Source organism: Mustela nigripes, chromosome 9, assembly GCF_022355385.1.
Source record: "Mustela nigripes isolate SB6536 chromosome 9, MUSNIG.SB6536, whole genome shotgun sequence".
Taxonomy (NCBI): Eukaryota; Metazoa; Chordata; class Mammalia; order Carnivora; family Mustelidae; genus Mustela; species Mustela nigripes.
The window spans coordinates 13,299,128-13,319,240 of NC_081565.1; the positions used below are offsets into that span (position 1 = coordinate 13,299,128).

Consider the following 20,113-nt stretch of genomic DNA (forward strand, 5'->3'; position numbering starts at 1 on the left):
TCCTTCAGAGGCTCCCTACTATGGACAGGATAGCTTCCAAAACTTACATGAAGAACTTAACAAAGATATTCATGATTTGGTCCCAAACTCCCTTTCCGGCCTTATTTTTAAGTACACCCAAATGTAGCCTTTCTGAAGTGACTCCACTTCTTGAGATTTGTGATGTCTCTCCTCTTACCTGAAAGCTTTTTTTTTTTTTTTTTAAGGTTTTATTTATTTTAGAGAGAGAGAGGGAAGGGCAGAGGGGAAGGGAAAAGGACTGGCAGACTCCCCGCTGAGCACAGAGCTAGTCCCGCGGTTCGATCTCACAACCCTAGATCACTACCCAAGCCAAAGCCAAGAGTCGGATGCAGCCTTTTTTTTCAAACCTCTGTCTGGAACTTTCTTCCTCTATCTCCTACTGGCCTATTTTGTACTATTCTGGTCTTAGTTTTGAAAAATATTTTGAGAGGCCTGCCCTGACTTTATGCTCTCCACAGGTGAGATGCTTCCCAGAAATGCTCTCAGGTTACCCTGTACTTCTTCTTTTTTATTTTTTTAAAAAGATTTTTATTAGATTTTTTTTTTTTAATTTATTTGACAGAGAGAGATCACAAGCAGGCAGAGAGGCAAGCAGAGAGAGAGAGAAGGAAGCAGGCTCCCGGCTGAGCAGACAGCCCAATGCGGGGCTCGATCCCAGGACCCTGGGATCATGACCTGAGCCGAAGGCAGCGGCTTAACCCACTGAGCCACCCAGGCGCCCCTTTTAAAAAGATTTTATTTATTTATTTGACAGACTGAGATCACAAGTAGGCAGAGAGGTAGGCAGAGAGAGAGGAGGAGAAGTCTCCCCGCCGAGCAGAGCCCGATGAGGGGCTCAATCCCAGGACCCTGGGATCATGACCTGAGCTGAAGGCAGAGGCTTTAACCACTGAGTCACCCAGGTCCCTCACCCTCTCCTTCTGCTGTGCCCTTCATCACACAATGAGTTATAAAATGTGATCAAATGGCTAGGCATCTGCCTTTCCCACTAAAGCTTTGTAAAAGCAGAAACTGCATCTGTCTAGCTCACTGCTGGATGCCAAGAGCCTTAAAGGCTTCTAATAAATATTCAGAGTCATAAATAATCCTAAGTAAATGAAACATTTCCCCCAAAAGTGTATTTATGAGGACTTTCCTTTGCATTATTTATATTTTTAAAGATTCCAAACATAAACTTTAGGGTAACAAATACTGAGTTGGGGGGATCCAAACTAATAAAAATTTACCATATTTCTCAAGGATTGTATCAAACTGTTTTTGTAAACCAAAGTGGACTAACATCAATTTCAAATGGCTGGACCTACAGACACATTTCCCAATGCTCTAAAATAGCTATTTCATACTTTCTTCTTTCTCTTCAAATCTCCCATAGTCCTTCCATTTTCTTTCTCAGCTGACGACCTCATTTTTCACCGAGAAAAGAGACCCCACCCATAGGAACTTTCTCATTTTCGTACCACCAAAGCAACAAAACTTTGCATCTTTGCAGAGATGCACACATCTTTGCTCCCTCCTGAATTAGAGTCCCTCTTATCAAGAGACAATCTTTCCTCTTTTTCTCTGATGTCATCTTGTCTTTTCAAGGACCATAAGAATTGAGCCATACTGGTCTCTCCACTCCACCCTCAAATATGCTCTTCCTTTCTCTGGTTACTAGCTTTGAGGTTTACTACATTTGCTTCTGTCCATTTCCTGGTTTGGAAGCTACTGGTGAATTTTTTTATTTTAACTTAAACTCTTTTTTTTTTTTTTTTAAGATTTTATTTATTTGTCAGAGAGAGAGAGGGCAAGAGAGCGAGTACAGGCAGACAGAATGGCAGGCAGAGGCAGAGGGAGAAGCAGGCTCCCTGCTGAGCAAGGAGCCCGATGTGGGACTCGATCCCAGGATGCTGGGATCATGACCTGAGCCGAAGGCAGCTGCCCAACCAACTGAGCCACCCAGGCGTCCCTAACTTAAACTCTTTTTAAAAATCCATTTATTAGGTACTAGGAGAGAGAAATTGTGGGAGGAAATTTCAAACCTTCACCCAAATGTGTCCCTTCCATTCACTCTTGGATCATTTGTTCGAACCACTCCTTAACTGCATTGGTTAAGATAATTATGTATTGCCTATCTAAAGCACTTCTCTGTCCTCATCTTACTTTTTCTTTATTCTCTGCAACATTCAACCTAGCTGACCACTTCCTCTCATGAAATCTTCTTGGGGCTTTTACAACCCACTGTTTCCTGGGTTTCTGCTTACTCAGCCTCTCTTTCTCAGTCTCCTTAAATGGCTCACCTTGCTCTTCTCAACCCGACTGAGAAAGCCAATCAATTCCAGTGGGATTAAAAATCCCTGTTAGGCTGACAACCATCACATTTATAACTCTTTGAAATCCAGGCTCACATTTCTAACCCTCTTCTAGGTTGTCTCACAGACATTCAAACTCACCACTCTAAAGTCTCCCTTTTGTATACATAATATCACCAATCCAACCACTTACTCAAGCCAGAAGCCTGGGAATTACCCAATTCATTAGAAAGTATTGCTGGGCACCTGGGTGGCTCAGTGGGTTAAGCCGCTGCCTTCGGCTGATTCTACCTCCAAAACTGATCTATTCCACATCCACCATCTAAATTCAGGCCACCAACACTTCTAGCCTAGATTCCTGCAATAGCCTCTGGACAGGTCCCCTTATCTCCATTTGTCCTGCTCCAAATCATTCTCCATTCTGCACTAAAAAATAATCTTTAAAAAAACATTTTAATTCCAGTATACTTGACATGCAGTGTTCTATTAGTTTCAGGTGTACAATATAGTGATTGAATTCTATGCATTACTCAGTGCTCATCAGGCTAAGTTATGTACTCAAGATAATCTTCTTAATAAGAGATCACGTCCCACTGCTGCCTAAAAATTCCTAATAGTTTCCTACCTCACCTGAAATAAAACCCAAGCTACAAGTCCCTGTGTCATCTCTCCCTTCCCCCAGCTCTCTCAACTTTTTCTTGAGCTATCATCCAGTCATACTGAACCTTTACTTCCTTCATTTACCAGCAGCTTTCCAACCTCAAAGTGCAAGCTGGTTGTCTCTCTGAATGTCTTTCTTTACATGGCTAATCTTCTCCTACCTATGTCGTCAGCTTATATGTCACTTCTCAGAGAGTCATTTCTTTACACCACCTTTGCCCAAAGGGGGGTTTTCTCCTCTGCTACTTTATCTGGATTTGCGTGCTTTTTGTCTTTCTTTTCCATTAAAATACAATCTACATTGAGGCCCATACCATATGTCTTGTTCACCATTGTGCCCTTAGTGCCAGATATAATGCCTGGTTCACAGTACATGCTCAATAAATATTTAATCCTTAATGATATTAATGTATAATTGTTGTATAATGATGCTTATGCTAATTTATTTATGGGGGTATTTTCCAAAAAAATTTTAATAGCATTATAAAGCTCAAACTTCAATATATTTTTCTAGATAACTTCTCAACATAAATTCCTCCCCCGCCCAAATTTAGTTTTTTTAAATGTCACTTTACCTAAACTGAATCTCTCAAAAGCTTCTTGTCTGTCCTGAGTAGTCACCGGCTGACCTTCCAAACTTTCTAATGAGCGAAGGTGAAAAATAGTAAACTGCATGTAATGAGGAAGGGTCACAATTGGATTTTCAAGAAGGATCAGAGATGTCAAATCTTGAAGTGGTTTCAGTTTGCTTACATCTTGGAGCTGAAATGATATATAACATTAGTATTAGTATTACCTAAAGAAAATAATAATCAAGAAAATTGCTACCAACACGGCAAGGAACCTATTCATAGAACCTATTATCCAAAACTAGTGGTGTGAGGGGAGGAATGGAAAGTATTTGAGTATCTATAGTGTATCAGGGCAGTATTAGGCATTTTCCATATGCCATTTCATTTATGACTCCTCATAACAATCTATGATAGAAACAACATCTTAATTTTGTAGACAAAGATATTACGGTTAGAAGAAGTTAAATAACTTCCCCAAAGCTCAGTGCTTACAAATGAACAAAACAGGATTTGAATTCGTCCATGTAACTTTAAACCTATTATTTATGCATTATACTGACTGAACACATCAAAAATATAAATGGCTATAAGAAAGATTTTGGAGAATCTTCAGATAACAGTTATAATTGATAGTTAAAAGAAATTAGTAAGGATACAGGATACTCACATTTTTTTTAAAAGATTTTATTTACTTCTTTGTCAGACAGCAATCACAAGTAGGCAAAGAGGCAGGCAGAGGTGGGGGCGGGGGAAGCAGGCTCCCCGCTGAGCAGAGAGCCCGATGCAGGGCTCTATCCCAGGACCCTGAGATCATAAGCTGAGCTGAAGGCAGAGGCTTAACCCACTGAGCCACCCAGGTGTCCCCAGGATACTCACATTTCTAGAAGATTTTTATGTTTATACAAAGAGGAACTTTAAAAGGTTAAGAAATAGGGATGCCTGGGTGGCTCAGTCATTAAGCGTCTGACCTCAGCTCAGGTTATGATCCTAGGGTCCTGGGACGGAGCTCCATATCAGGATCCCTGCTCAGTGGGGAATCTGCCTCTCCCTCTCCCACTCCCCCTATTTGCATTCCCTCTCTCGCTATCAAATAAATAAAATCTTTTAAGAAATAATTAAGTAAAAATAAAAGGTTGAGAAATACTACTCCTAATACCCCGTATAAATAAATCTTTCACAAGTGAATGCATATCACTCTTACTGATGCCAATGTCAAATATAAATTGGGATGAGAAAGTCATGAAAAATTAGAAATGATTAATAAATATTTTTGAATGATTTTCCTGTTAAATAAATTAGTTGACACTGAGTACTATCTAACAATCGACTACTTGGAAGAATATTTACAGTAAATTTTAGATTCACGGCTACCTCTTTGCATCACAGCATACACCTCAAGAGCTCCAAGGTCATGCTATGCCACATGGTAGAGGGTTTGGCTCTGAGGCTCTTGGACTGTTGCAGTGAAATGGTACAGAATCACCTTACCAGACCTTTATAAAGATGAAATAAGAAAGCATAGACATTGCAACCTGCACAGTAATTAAACAAATGTTGTTCATCATTATTGGTTTCCACTGGTGAAGGTTTAAGGAGATATTTAGTGTTTTAAAGTTTTTAAAACATTTTCACATCTATCATTTTATCTGAGCCCCATAACACCCTCGCAAAGAAGGCAGGGTAGGGTTTGTTTTCTCCAATTTAAACAATGTGTTTTGGAGAGATAAAGGGCTTTTCCAAGGTCACAGAAGGCAGGTCTAGACCCATATTAGAAAGCACATCTTTTACTGTCTTCTCTATGACTGATGTTCTTTAAGTATGTTTTCTTCAATTTTAATATAGATTAAGTAAATTAATGTTTTTATTCACCAAATACTTATTAAACACCTAATATATAAATAGAAGAAAATAATAAATTATACTCCAAAGGAAAGCATACACGATTACTAGATTATGCAAGCCATGATAACAAAGTTGCTCCATAATAAAGAGCTAGGGATTAAACCTGACACTGACAATAACTCTTAAAACACCTGACACTATAATTAAGCTTAATTCATAAGTTTGAAAAAATAAAAAAATAAAAAAAGAGCTCGGTTTCTGGCATTCAGTGACCTGGACTCTGGCACAAGTTGTGTGACTTGGGTAAGAGACCTAACCTGAAAATGGGCAAAAGACGGTACTACCTAACTGATAGTATTAAAAAAATAATCCCTTTACTGCCTCTCTAAGTAAAGTTTTCTGAGGCTCAAATGAAATGATAGATGCAAAAATCCTAAGAGATCAACTCTCAGTTACCATGGAACCAGGCAAAAACAGAAATCCCTACATTTAATTACCCTAGAGTCCTAGGTTATGCCTAAATTTGATGTCTGGTCAAAGGACCAAGAAACTTCAAAGAAGAAATCTCTCTTGGAAAAAAAAAAAAAAGATTTTATTTATTTATTTGACAGAGAGAGAGAGAGAGAGAGAGAGAAAGCATAAGCAGGGTGAGCAGCAGAGGGAGAGGAAGATAGTGGCTCCCCACTGAGCAGAGAACTCAATGTGGGGCTTGATCCTAGGATCAAGACCTGGGCCGAAGACAGATGCTTACCTGACCAAGCCAACCAAGTGTCCCAAGAAATCTCATTTTTCAAAAACTTATATTTTAATATTTTTTCAACAAGTCTTAAAATTTGGAAAAAAAAAAATTCTTGCTACTTTGAATAACTTACCGATGATATCTTGTTGCCTTTCAGATTGAGGACTCGCAAAGATTTTAACTTCTTCCCTAACCATACTGGGATACGTTCAATTTCATTTCCTGCAAGGTTTAGCTTTTGCAGATTATACATATTTTCTATGCCTTCAATTTTGCTGGAAACCAAAGGATAAAATCAAATTTAGTAAATACAATGGTAGAGTTCCTCAACTGTTTGCTTAAGAATGATAGCCTTGGTTTTTATGTGGGGTTACTTTCGTAATTATAATTTGTTAACCTTTTTTATAAATGAGAACCAAACAAAAGTGGCTAAACAGAAATTGACCAGAACAGCTAAGCTGCCAACTTTTCATTACTGGGTCTAGGAATCCTACCTATCTTACTATCAGACTTTAGGATCCCACAACACAGAAAAGGAGAGTCTATCCATGGCATTACCACTACGCACAAGGAGCAGTACTAGCGGACAGCCAGGGGAGAACTGAACCACTCAACAGTACATTTTCCTATGGTGTACACAGCCCTGTACAAGAGATATCCTTATTACCCTAAGTCATCACCAAAAGATTAGCTATGACACAGTAGGGTATGTCTGCCATTTTGAACTGATGGACTCTCTAGAACACTATATTTATGAACATAAATATTTTAGTTAGAATATTTAAATCAATAAAACATTTATCATTCATATTGATGAATTTTCACTGATAAGATATTTTCCCAATTTAATTGATTACAATTTAATTGTCATTTTAAGTCCCTGGTAAATTTTCTATGGACAAATATTTCCAAACTTCTTTATTTTTATTTTACTGAAATTATTTTTATCAGGATTAATTTTTTATACAAATTTCACATTAAGGATTTGATTTCGTTTTTTCCCCTCTTTCATTTTCTGCCATATTAGAGCTTCTGCCACTGTTAGCAGTTTTGTTTTGTTGGCTACAATATCTTCCAAGTCTAAGGTGGGGGAAGTATACAGGTATAAAGATTTTTAATATTTGATAATTGCATCATTTTGTTTTTAATAAGTGTTCTATGTGTGGTTTTTGCTACTGTCAGTTTTATTATGTTTATTTCTCAAGTAATACATATTATGAAATGGAAGCATAACTGAGTATATTATAGCAATAAACAAAGAACATCAGGATAAACACATAGGATCAAAATACATTGAAATATCTTTAAGATCAAAATGACAGGGTTAAAACACTGCTTCATGTCAACTTTCTTAATGGAATAAGGCAGTGAGTGGATCAAAGACTCTGTGAAAAGTTCCTGTCAAAATGGAATTAAAGTAAAATTTGGTGTTCGTGTATCTCCTTCTTTGATAATGCTAGAAAGATATTATATTGTACTTCAGCAGTGCCAAAACATGAAAGCAGTTATCACATGTGAAGGGCTAGACTAGCACTGAATGAGGATCCAAGTGCCTGCTGTTTCAAAGAACTCTTGCAATTCAGTAATGTGGGCAACATCGACCTACCTCTTCAACAAAGACACCACTGCAATGCTACCTAAAGAAGCACTTACTTACCAGATTTTGTTATATGATAAGTTGAGTTCACGTAATTTTGACAGCTTGTCCAATTTCTCAATCTTCCCTATTAGATTATAGCTGAGATTCAGTACTTCAAGTTTAACGCATTTTTCCAAATTTTCGATATACTAATTGGAAACAAATGAATAAATACTTTATATGACAGGCACCTTAACATAAAGTACGTGTATTTATGTGCATCAGGGGCTGTTTTGATCAGTCACCAGAGAATAATAAATGCTTCCTGCTCTCCTGGACAATCCCTTGCTACAGCTTCCTTCACCCAGGAATAGAAGCTCTCCTTGCCCCTCAGTGGACAACACTTCCTATGTATCAATAAAATCAAGATGATCCAACAAGTCCACGTCAACTTTTCTAAGCCTCTCCCACCTCTCCTTGAAGTTGAGCTAGGTACTATCCTCTTATACAACCTCATCTACCTTCTCCCTCCACAGTCTTGCATCTTTAATCTCTTTCACTCCTGGATCTTCCCCCTCAAGTATAAAACATCACTATTTCATGGATACCCGTCATACTTAGTACATACCACATGTACCACTGGGCAATGGATACCAGTGAGCTAGACCACGTTCTCACAAGAATTGTGTACATTTGCTCCTTCTGCCTTCCATTTATTCTATTGGGAAGGCAAAATATCTTATGCTTTTACCATGTATTCAAATAGCTCTCCCCAAGATGGTCATCCACACACCCATTCCACAAATATTTATCAAACATGAATTATGCGCCAGGGCTGTTCTAGGTACTAGAAATACACTGGTGAGTAAGGAGACCAAGGTTCTTGCTTTCATTCACAGAGAAAGCCCCTATATAAACAACATTTCAACTGAAGTGTACTAACAAGAAAATAAAGATAACGTGATGGGGCAGCATGCAAGGCACCAAGGTGGCAGATCTGTCTGCTATGTTCACTGCATAGGCATAAATGCCTGGCACGCAGTGGGCACTGAAGAAATATTTGTTGTTGAAAAGAATGAGTCATGGAGAAGGTAGCTAATGGCAACTGGGTGGTAAAAGAAGGCCTCACAGAGGAAGTACACTGAACTGAGACCTTAATAACAAGAAACCAGCTGTGTGAATATCTCGGGGCAGAGATTAACAGGCAGAGTAGAAAAATACAAAGGCCCTAAAAGACGGAATTTGGTTGGTTTGAGAAATAGAAGGGCTTTTTAACTGCCAAATCCAAAAGGCTTTTTTTTTTTCTGAATCATGTCTTTAAAAAAAATTTTTTTTTAATTATCATGTTCATTTAGTCAGCATTGAGTACATCAGTAGTTTTTGATGTAGTATTCAAGTGACTTCTAAGTATTCATCCTATTTAATGATTCTGTGACATTTTATATCATCCATTCCTGCTTGAAATTCTCCCTCCTTTGGCCTCCATTAATCATACTCCTAGATCTTCTGTTCTAATAGCCCCTTCAGACTTCTTCACTGGGTATGCCTCTCCTGTGGGTGCTTTCTCTCTCTCTCTGCCTCCCCTTCACTATTTCTCCTCTTAATCCCAGGCATTCCTCTAGGAAGCTCTAAGTTCCCAGAGATCAGAAACTAAGCTTATTTACCTGTATACTTATTCCCACAGCCTAACATAATGCCTGGCATATAATAACCATTCAGTAAATATTTACTACTCTAATTTCATTTTTGCAACTTGTAAACTCCAGAATGTCTCCTTTTTCCTTTTTAATTACACAAGACATAAATATACTCTAATAAAAATTTCAAACGAAACGTAAGAAGCCCTCTTTATGAAGAACCCAGGCCCCTAAAAAAAATCCCACTGATCAAAGGTAACCATTGTTAAGAGGCTGACATATAAACATCTGTATCTTTCTATTCATTTACATTCATATAAACACATATAGAAAAACAGAATTTTTAGAACTTACTATACAAAATGTTTTAGAATTTTTTTCATTAAGTGCACTGCAGACATTGTCCCACATTAATACATAGAGCTCTAACTTATTTTTTAAAGAAACTTAATAGTACCTCATCGTCTACAGAACCATAATTTATTTAACCAGTTCCCTATTGATAGAAATTTGGTTATTTCCAATTTATTCTATTTTAAATAATGCTTAATAAACATGACTACATAGGGGCGCCTGGGTGGCTCAGTGGGTTAAACCTCTGCCTTTGGCTCAGGTCATGATCTCAGAGTCCTGGGATCGAGCCCTGCATCGGGCTCTCTGCTCAGTGGGGAGACTGCTTCCCCCTCTCTCTGTGCCTACCTCTCTGCCTACTTGTGATCTCTCACTCTCCTTGTCAAATAAAATAAAAATCTTTTAAAAAAATGACTATATAGATACTTCTGGATACTGTGCATGTGATATTGGTAGAATAGACATCAAGGAGTAGAACTGCTGGGTTAGTAAATATAAATTCAGTAAGTATAAACTCAATTGCTGAATCAAATAAGCAGACTTGATATTTGGATAAATTCTATCAAACTGTCTTTCTAAAATGCAGGAGCTTTGTGTAGTCCCACTAAGACAATATGATAATACTCACTTCCCACATCTTTCTGAACACGGAAACAATCCTTTTAATTCTTGTCCATTGACATACAAGAATGAAAATCTTATCATATCAAATCATATCAAAATCATATCAAATCTTATTTGATATTAATAAAGTTAAACATATTTTCATATTATTATTAGCCATTTATAATACTTTTGTGAATGCCTTGTTCATATCCTCTGCACATTTTCCATTGAGTTGTCTCTCTTACTGAATTGTATAATTGTATAAGCTCTCTATATTATATGGATATTGTTATATATGTTGAAAACACTCCCTGAGAGTTTAACTTTTTAAAAGATATCTTTCATTAAACACTTTAATCTTTATGAACACTAAGTCTGCCAATATTTTTCTTTGTGGCATTAAGGTTGGTGCTTGCTTAAAGGGCTTTCCCAACTCTAAGATTTAAAATATACCCTCCTATATTCCTTCCTAATACTTCCTAATACTTCTATAAGCATTTTTGTGGGTTTTGTTCTGGTTTCTGGAATTAATTTTTGTGACTAATGTAGTAGACATCTAAGTTTATATGTTTTCCAATTAAAAAGTTTAAGTTGTCTTTTACAATGTGTTCATGTGTACAGTTTACAAATAAAGTAATAAACACTCCAGAGCAGAGATCAGCAAATTTTTTATCGAAAAAGCCACATAGTAAATATTTTTGGTTTTATGGGCCATAAGGTCTTTTTGACAACTATTACCCCTGCTACTGTACTGCAAAAACAGCCACAGACAATGTGTATACAAATGAGTGTGACTGTGTTCTAATAAAGTTTTATTTACAAAAATAGGTGGCAGGCCTGATTTGGCCTATAAGTTATAGTTTGCCAACCCATCTCTAGAAAGAATACAGTAATGTATAGAATAATAAGAGCTTATGAATGTGAAGATGTCATACTTATGATACAGAACTTTCACTGGAAACAATACAAGGTCTTCTACAAATTAGGTGACATTAGGATGAGATGATACTATAAATCTAATAAAATCTTTTAATTTTTAGTTTTAAAACAGAGAAAACTTTTTAAAAAATGCTGGTAACCTACCCTAAATTTCTTGCCACCATCTTTAGCAAGTGAAAGGTTCAGAGACTTCACCAAAGCCAAATTGTCCTGTTTAGTAAGTTTTTTAACAAGGGCCTCTGTAATATATCGAACTCCTGCATGTGAATCAGCTTCTGAAATGACAGAAACAGATCATCATCAGTAGAACAGGACATCTCTGAAAAACAAATTATTTTGATGTTATATAACCAAAAAATATTTTTTAAGCCATACAAATATAAAAAGAGCTGGTTAGTTCTAATAACTGCAATGTTTTAATAATATTTTACTTTATTTAGCTTTACAATAATTGCATACATCTACAGTAATGTCAGTAAGTTATGCTTCACAAATATTAGTTCTGTGCCAAGCTTGTACTATATACTTTACACTTACAATTTAATTTGTACATTTAAAATAAAAATTACTCAAAAAACTACTGGACCACGAGGGGAGAATTTGAGAGATAACTGATACCATAAGATGAAATAATATTAGAATAGCTGGGATCCCAGAAGAAGAAGAAAGCGAGAAGAGGGAAGAAGGTATATTGGAGCAAATTATAATAGAGAATTTCCCTAATATATCAAAGAGAACAAGCATTAAAATCCAGGAGGCACAGAGAACCCACCTCAAAATCAATAAAAATAGGTCCACACCCCATCATCCAATAGCAAAACTTACAAGTCTTAGTGACAAAGAGAAAATCCTAAAAGCAGCTCGGGAAAAGAAGTCTGTAACATACAATGGTAAAAATATTATTTTGGCAGCAGATTTATCCACAGAGACCTGGAAGGCTAGAAATAACTGGCATGATATATTCAGAGAACTAAATGAGAAGAACATGCAGCCAAGAATACTATATCTAGCTAGGCTATCATTGAAAACAGAAGGAGAGATAAAAACCTTCCAGGACAAACAAAAACTAAAAGAATTTGTAAACACCAAACCAGCCTACAGTAAATACTGAAAATACCTTCAGGAAATCTCTCTCTCTAAGCAGAGAGAGAGCCTAAAAGTAGTAGACCAGAAAGGAACAGAGACAATATACAGTAACAGTCACCTTACGGGCAATAAAGTGGCACTAAATTCATATCTTTCAATAGTTACTCTGAATGTAAATGGGCTAAATGCCCCAAACAAAAGATAAAGGGTATCAGAATGGATAAAAAACCAAAATCCATCAATATGCTGTCTATAAGAAACTCATTTTAGACCCAAAGACACCTCCAGATTTAAAGTGAGGGGGTGGAAAACAATTTACCATGCTAATGGATGTCAAAAGAAAGCTGGGCTGGCAATCCTTATATCAGATAAATTAGATTTTAAGCTAAAGACCATACATAATAAGAGATGAGGGGGGACACTGTATCATATGCAAAGGGTCTGTCCAACAAGAATATCTAACAATTTTAAATATCTATGCCCCTAACATGGGAGCATCCAACTATATAAACCAATTAATAACAAAATCAAAGAAACACATCGACAATAATATAATAATAGTAGAGAACTTTAACACCCCCCTCACTGAAATGGACAGATCATCCAAGCAAAAGATCAATAAGGAAATAAAGGCCTTCAATGACACACTGGACCAGATGGACAGCACAGATATATTCAGAACATCCCATCCCAAAGCAACAGAATACACATTCTTCTCTAGTGCAAATGGAACATTCTCCAGAATAGATCACATCCTGGGTCACAAATCAGGTCTCAACAGGTACCAAAAGATTGGGATCATTCCCTGCATATTTTCAGACCATAACACTCTGAAGCTAGAACTCAATCACAAGAGGAAAGTTGGAAAGAAGTCAAATACATAGAGGCTAAAGAGCATCCTACTAAAGAATGAATGGGTCAGTCCAAGAAATTAAAGAAGAATTGAAAAAATTCATGGAAACAAATGATAATGAAAACACAACTGTTCAAAATCTGTGGGACACAGCAAAGGCAGTCCTGAGAGAAAAGTATATAGCGATACAAACCTTTCATAAGAAATAAGAAAGGTCTCAAATACACAAACCTAACTCTACACCTAAAGGAGCTGGAGAAAGAACAGCAAAGAAAGCCTAAACCCAGCAGCAGAGAGAAATAATAAAGATCAGAGCAGAAATCAATGAAATAGAACCAAAAGAACAGAAGAACAGAACAACGAAACCAGGAGCTGGTGTTTTAAAGAATTAATAAGGTTGATAAGTCCCTGGCCAGACTTATCAAAAGGAAAAGAGAAAGGACCCAAATAAATAAAATCATAAATGAAAGAGGAGAGATCACAACCAACACCAAAGAAATACAAACAATTTTAAGAGCATATTATGAGCAACTCTATGCCAGCAAATTTGACAATCTGCAAGAAATGGATGTATTCCTAGAGACGTATAAACTACCACAACTGAACCAGGAAGAAACAGAAAACCTGAATAGACCAGTAACTAGTAAGGAGATTGAAACAGTCATCAAAAATCTCCCAGAAAACAAGAGCCCAGGGCCAGACGGCTTCCCAGGGGAATTCTACCAAACAGTTAAAGAACAATTAATATCTTATATCCTGAAATTGTTCCAAAAAATAGAAATGGAAGGAAAATTTCCAAACCCATTTTATGAGGCCAGTATTACCTTGATCCCCAAAACAGACAAAAACACCATCAAAAAAGAGAATTACAGACCAATAACCTTGATGAACACAGTTGCAAAAATTTTCACCAAAATACTAGCCAATAGGATCCAACAGTACATTAAAAGGATTATTCACCAAGACCAAGTGGGATTTATTCCAGGGCTGCAAGGTTGGTTCAACATCCACAAATCAATCCATGTAATACATACATTAATAAAAGAAAGAACAAGAACCATATGATACTCTCAGTAGATGCTGAAAAAGCATTTGACAAAGTACAGAATCCTTTCTTGATGAAAACTCTTCAAAGTGTAGGGATAGAGGGTACCTACCTCAATATCATCAAAGCTATCTATGAAAAACCCACAGTGAATATCATTCTCAATGTAGAGAAACTGAGAGCTCTTCCACTAAGGTCAGGAACATGGCAGGGATGTCCATTATCACCACTGCTATTCAACATAGTACTAGAAGTCCTAGCCTCAGCAATCAGACAACAAAAAGAAATTAAAGGCATCCAAATTGGCAAAGAAGAGGTTAAACTATCACTCTTTGCAGATGATATGATACTTTATGTGGAAAACCCCAAAGACTCCACTCCAAATCTGCTAGAACTTGTACAGGAATTCAGTAAAGTGTCAGGATATAAAATCAATGCACAGAAATCAGTTGCGTTTCTATACACCCACAAAAAGACAGAAGAGAAATTAAGGAGTAAATCCCATTTACAATTGCACCCAAAATCTTAAGATACCTAGGAATAAACCTAACCAAAGAGGCAAAGAATCTGCACTCCGAAAACTATAAAGTACTCATGAAAGAAATTGAGGAAGACAAAAAGAAATGGAAAAACATTCCATGCTCGTGGATTGGAAGGACAAATACTGTGAAAATGTCTATGCTACCTAAAGCAATCTACATGTTTAATGCAATCCCTATCAAAATACCATCACTTTTTTTTTTTTCAAAGAAATGGAACAAATAATCTTAAAATTTATATGGAACCAGAAAAGACCTTGAAAATCCAGAGGAATTTTGAAAAAGAAAGCCAAGGTTGGTGGCATCACAATTCCAGACTGCAAGCTCTATTACAAAGCTGTCATTCTTAAGACAGTATGGTACTGGCACAAAAACAGACACATAGATCAATGGAACAGAATACAGAGCCCAGAAAATAGTCCCTCAACTCTATGGTCAACTAATCTTTGACAAAGCAGGAAATAATGTCCAATGGAAAAAAGACAGTCTCTTCACCAAATGGTGTTGGGAAAACTGGACAGCCACATGCAGAAAAATGAAACTGGACCATTTCCTTACACCACACACAAAAATAGACTCAACATGGAAAAGACCTCAATGTGAGACAGGAATCCATCAAAATCTTTGAGGAGAACACAGGTAGCAATCTCTTCAACCTCAGCCAGGGCAACTTCTTCCTAGAAACATCGCCAAAGGCAAGGGAAGCAAGGGCAAAAATGAAATATTGGGACTTCATCAGGATCAAAAGCTTTTGTACAGCAAAGGAAATAGTCAACAAAACCAAAAGACCACTGACAGGATGGAGAAGATATTTGCAAATGACATATCAGATAAATGGCTAGTATCCAAAACCTATAAAGAACTTATCAAACTCAACACCCAAAGAACAAATAATCCAATCAAGAAATGGGCAGAGGATATGAACAGACATTTCGGCAAAGAAGACATCCAGACGGCCAACAGACACATGAAAAAAGTGCTCCACATCACTCAGCATCAGGAAAATACAAAATCAAAACCACAATGAGATACCACCTCACACTAGTCAGAATGGCTAAAATTAACAAGTCAGGGAATGACAGATGCTGGAGAGAATGTGGAGAAACGGGAACCCTCCTACACTGTTGGTGGGAATGTAAGCTGGTGCAGCCACTCTGGAAAACAGCATGGAGGTTCCTCAAAAAGTTGAAACCCAGCAATCGAACTACTGGCTATTTACCCTAAAGATACAAATGTAGTGATCCGAAGGGGTGCATGCACCCAAATGTTTATAGCAGCAATTTCCACAATAGCCAAACTATGGAAAAAGCCTAATTGTCCATTGACAGATGAATGGATAAAGAAGATGTGGTATATTTACATAATGAAATATTATGCAGCCATCAAAAGAAATGAAATCTTGCCATTTACAATGACGTGGATAAAACTAGAGGGTATTATGCTGAGTGAAATAAGTCAATCAGAGAAAGACAATTATCATATGATCTCCCCGATATAAGGAATTTGAGAGGCAAAGTGGGGGGTTTGGGGAGTAGGGAAGGAAAAAATAAAACAAGATGGGATCAGGAGGGAGAAAAACCATTAGAGACTCTTAATCTCACAAAACAAACTGAGGGTTGCTGGGGGGAGGGGAGTATGGAGAGGGTGGTTGGGTTACGGACATTGGGGAGGGTATGTGCTATGGTGAGTGCTGTGAAGTGTGTAAACCTGACAATTCACATACGTGTACCCCCGGGGCAAATAATACATTTTATGTTAATAAAAAAAAAATAAATAAATAACCATGTATTGAGCATATATTTGTTTAAAAATAAAAAAATAAAAATTATTATTTCCATTTTTTTTAAAGATTTTATTTATTCATTTGACAGAGATCACAAGTAGGCAGAGAGAGAGAGAGGTGGAAGCAGGCTCCCTCCCGAGCAGAGAGCCCAATGTGGGGCTCGATCCCAGGACCCTGGGATCGTGACCTGAGCCAAAGGCGAAGGCTTTAACCCAGTGAGCCACCCAGGTGCCTCTATTTCCATTTATTTTTAAAAAGATCTTGTGTCTAATGATGTGGAAGTCCAGGACTTGAACCCAGGCAGAAGAATCCAAAATTTATACTTTTAATCATATGCAGCATTGAAGTTTTAGCGATATATTTTTTTTTTCCTTAGAGAAGGAGAGAGAGAGAGAGGTAGGAGAGAGAAGGGGTGCAGAAGGAAAGGGACAGAGAGAATCTTAAGCAAACTCCACACCCAGAGCAGAGTCCAAAACAGGGCTGGATCTCAGAGCCCTGAGATCATGACCTAAGCCAAAATCAAGAGTGGGATGCTTAACCAACGAAGTCACCCAGGTGCCCCTAGTGTTTTGCTTTTGCTGTTTTTTAAAATAGTTATCCATTTTTTACAGTGCTAAATTACCTAGTTTTTTTGTTTTATTTTGTTTTAATAAACTGTCACTAATCTGCTTCTTTGGTTTTTTTTTTTTTTTTAATTCCAATCTAAACTTCAGAAACACCAGAATTCTTAAAAATCCTTTTTTTTTTTTTTAAATGGTGATAATCTCAAATTTGTTGCTCTTTTAAACAGAGAATAACCCAAAGTAGTAACTTCATGGACAGCACACCCTATCCTAAGCCTGGACGTTGCTGTCAAATCTTCCTAAAGCCGTCTTACATTTTCAAAAGCAGCTTTAAAAAGAAAATTCTTTCTTTAGAAGTCAGAATAAATTAATGCTGCATTCAGATCCAGGCTGTATGACAAAGTTTCCCTATGATTATTTACAATAAGTTAACATTACATTTATTTTGGTTCAAAATTATATGCTTTTTTCCCTTAATTTGGGCTGTTCTAGGAAAGAAAATGACTAATATTCTAAAATATTAATCAAATTAGAGTCAACTGTGTACCAACTGACAGCAAGGGTATAGTTTAAACTCAATCGCTGATCAAGTTTAGTAATCAAAACTGAGCAGAGAGATAGCTGTGATTTCATTAGCAAAGAAATCACATAGTTTTCATTCACATTCAGTTACTTTAAATAGTCTTTTAGAAAAAAATAATGTATTTCTGAAAACAGATTCCCACAAGAATAGACTGCTTTTATGAAACAAATAAAAACAAAACCTTGGAGAAACATATACATGTCCCTTATGAGGACATGATAAACAGTTTGCCAATAAGCAGACTGGAACAACCCAAGGGTAGATCACGTTTTTGTACTGAATTAATGCACTTCACTCTGAAGTCAACAGATATGCTTTTCTTCTAACCAAGGATGATGGCTAATTTGGCATACGAGCTTTAAGATACTCTCCCACCACAGGAAATAAAGCTTCCTCTTTCGGGAAACTTCCCTCTCCTAACCCTTTTAGACAGCTTCACCCTCACCCAGAGGCCTCCATCCTCCACTGTCCCTATACACTTTCTGTCGGTACAGGTATATGACAATAGGTCATGTTAGTACAAAGATATATATTTCACTTGGACCAAAAATGTAAGTTCAGTAATTTTCCATCTCTACTCTATAATATGTGTTCAAATTCTTAGATTAAAAAACCTTACCTTTGGGACACCTGGATGGCTCAGTTTGTTAAGCAACAAACTGAGGCTCAGGTCATGATCCTGGAGTCCCAAGATCGAGTCCCACATTGGGCTCCCTGCTCGGTGGGAAGTCTGTTTCTCCCTCGGACCTGTCTCCTCTCATGCTCTCTCTCTCTCTCAAATAAATAAATAAATGAATAAATCTTTAAAAAATCAAAAAAGAAAAACATTACCTTTATGGTCTTGGTAGTCTGAAAGCACCGTGTTTTCATCTGTAATCTCAACTTGCTCATTCCATTGTCCTCCAAAATGAAGAGTCTCAGATCCACTTAAAGGTGAAAGTGACCTAGATCTCATACTGGACATAAGGGATGGTGTACTAGGAGAGTGAGGTGATGGTGGCATCTTTGCATTGGAAAACTTTCGCTGAGAACCTTTCTTCATGGCAAGAATAAAGCCAGGTGTCCATCAAAACCTGTAAGAGTTTTCAGCATATTTAACAAGGTCAATTTTTTAGAGCTCTCAAAACTATTATCTACTTCTAGAATTTTTTTTACATTCTTCACCCAAAGTGGGACTTGAACTCATGACCCCGAGATGAAGAGTCACACATTCTACCAATTAAGCCAGTCAAGTACCCTTATTTCTTGAGTTCTGAAGATGACAAACTTATAAACTCAGAGGCTACAGATGCTAGGACCCATACTACTCCCAAGCTGATGGAAGCAGACACTGCTTCAAACACTGCTGATCACATTGCCAGAGGGAAAGAAACCTCCAGAGGCTCTTGTACTGACACATGCTCCAGCCAGAAGTCTTCCCTATCTTTCTCTTCTCTACTGGACCAAACTAATCACAGTATCCCTCATACCCAAAATGGGTCCTAGAATGTAGGCAGCTGGAAATGTTTGACAACCAGCAGTATTTAATACTGACAACTACTCTCTCCTTCCTGTTAAGAGTTTCTTCTTTCATTTCTGGGACACCACATTCTCCTGGTATCCCCTTACCTTTGTGGCCACTCCTCAGCTTCCTTTGCTCACTCATAGTCCTGTATCCAATCTTCAAATATCAGAACTCCTTAAGTCTCTTTGACTCTCTCTGCAATCTCACTTTAGATGATCTAATACACACCCATGGCTCCCAATGTCACCTGTATATTGATGTTTATATCTGCAATCCAACCTCTCTCTGAGTTCCAGACTCCTGTTCCCAGCTGTCTACTTGATATTTCATTGCCATCCTACACTTAACACATCCAAACTGAATTTATCACTCCACCCATTCCTTCCATATAGAACAACACATGAATGGTAAGTGCACAGCTCCATGAACTGTCATACAGTGAACCACCAGTATCCAGATCAAGAAACAGAATATTACCAGAACCCCAGAAGCCACTTTGTACCCCGTTCCAATCATTAGCCAACATACATGGGTAATTACTAACCTGATTTCCAAAACGAGAGATTTTTTTTGAACTATTTAAGATTTTTATTTTTAAGTATTTCTACATCCAACATGGGGCAACTCACAACTCTGAGATCAAGAGTCACATGCTCTTCTGATTGAGCCAGCCAGGTACTCTATAATCTATTTTTGAACTATATGTAAATGAAATCATAGAATAGTTTTCATATATGCCTCCTCTGTTAAATATTGGGTTTCCGATATTCATTCACATTTGTCTCATGCTATTAGAAGAACATCTGATTGCTTCAAACCCATGTGCCTACTATTGCTTGTCCACAAAATCAATTTTGTTGAAGTTCAGGTCTTCCAGAAGGAATGAAAGCACTTATTAGGAAAGGGATCTTAGTCAAATC

The 20,113-nt window shown here is 37.2% G+C and overlaps 1 protein-coding gene across 4 annotated transcripts in view; it reads right to left on the minus strand.

Moving 5' to 3' along the window:
• Window positions 1-20,113, minus strand: part of CNTRL (centriolin) — a 92,039-nt gene that overhangs the window by 64,926 nt on the left and 7,000 nt on the right. For all 4 annotated transcript variants that reach the window (XM_059410904.1, XM_059410902.1, XM_059410903.1 and 1 more), the window contains exons 2-6: window positions 18,521-18,762; window positions 11,382-11,512; window positions 7,783-7,913; window positions 6,259-6,400; window positions 3,548-3,734 (exon numbers count right to left, since the gene is read on the minus strand). In XM_059410904.1, the coding sequence (XP_059266887.1) occupies window positions 3,548-3,734; window positions 6,259-6,400; window positions 7,783-7,913; window positions 11,382-11,512; window positions 18,521-18,731 (802 nt within the window). In that variant the 5' untranslated portion in view covers window positions 18,732-18,762. The remainder of the gene's footprint in view (window positions 1-3,547; window positions 3,735-6,258; window positions 6,401-7,782; window positions 7,914-11,381; window positions 11,513-18,520; window positions 18,763-20,113) is intronic.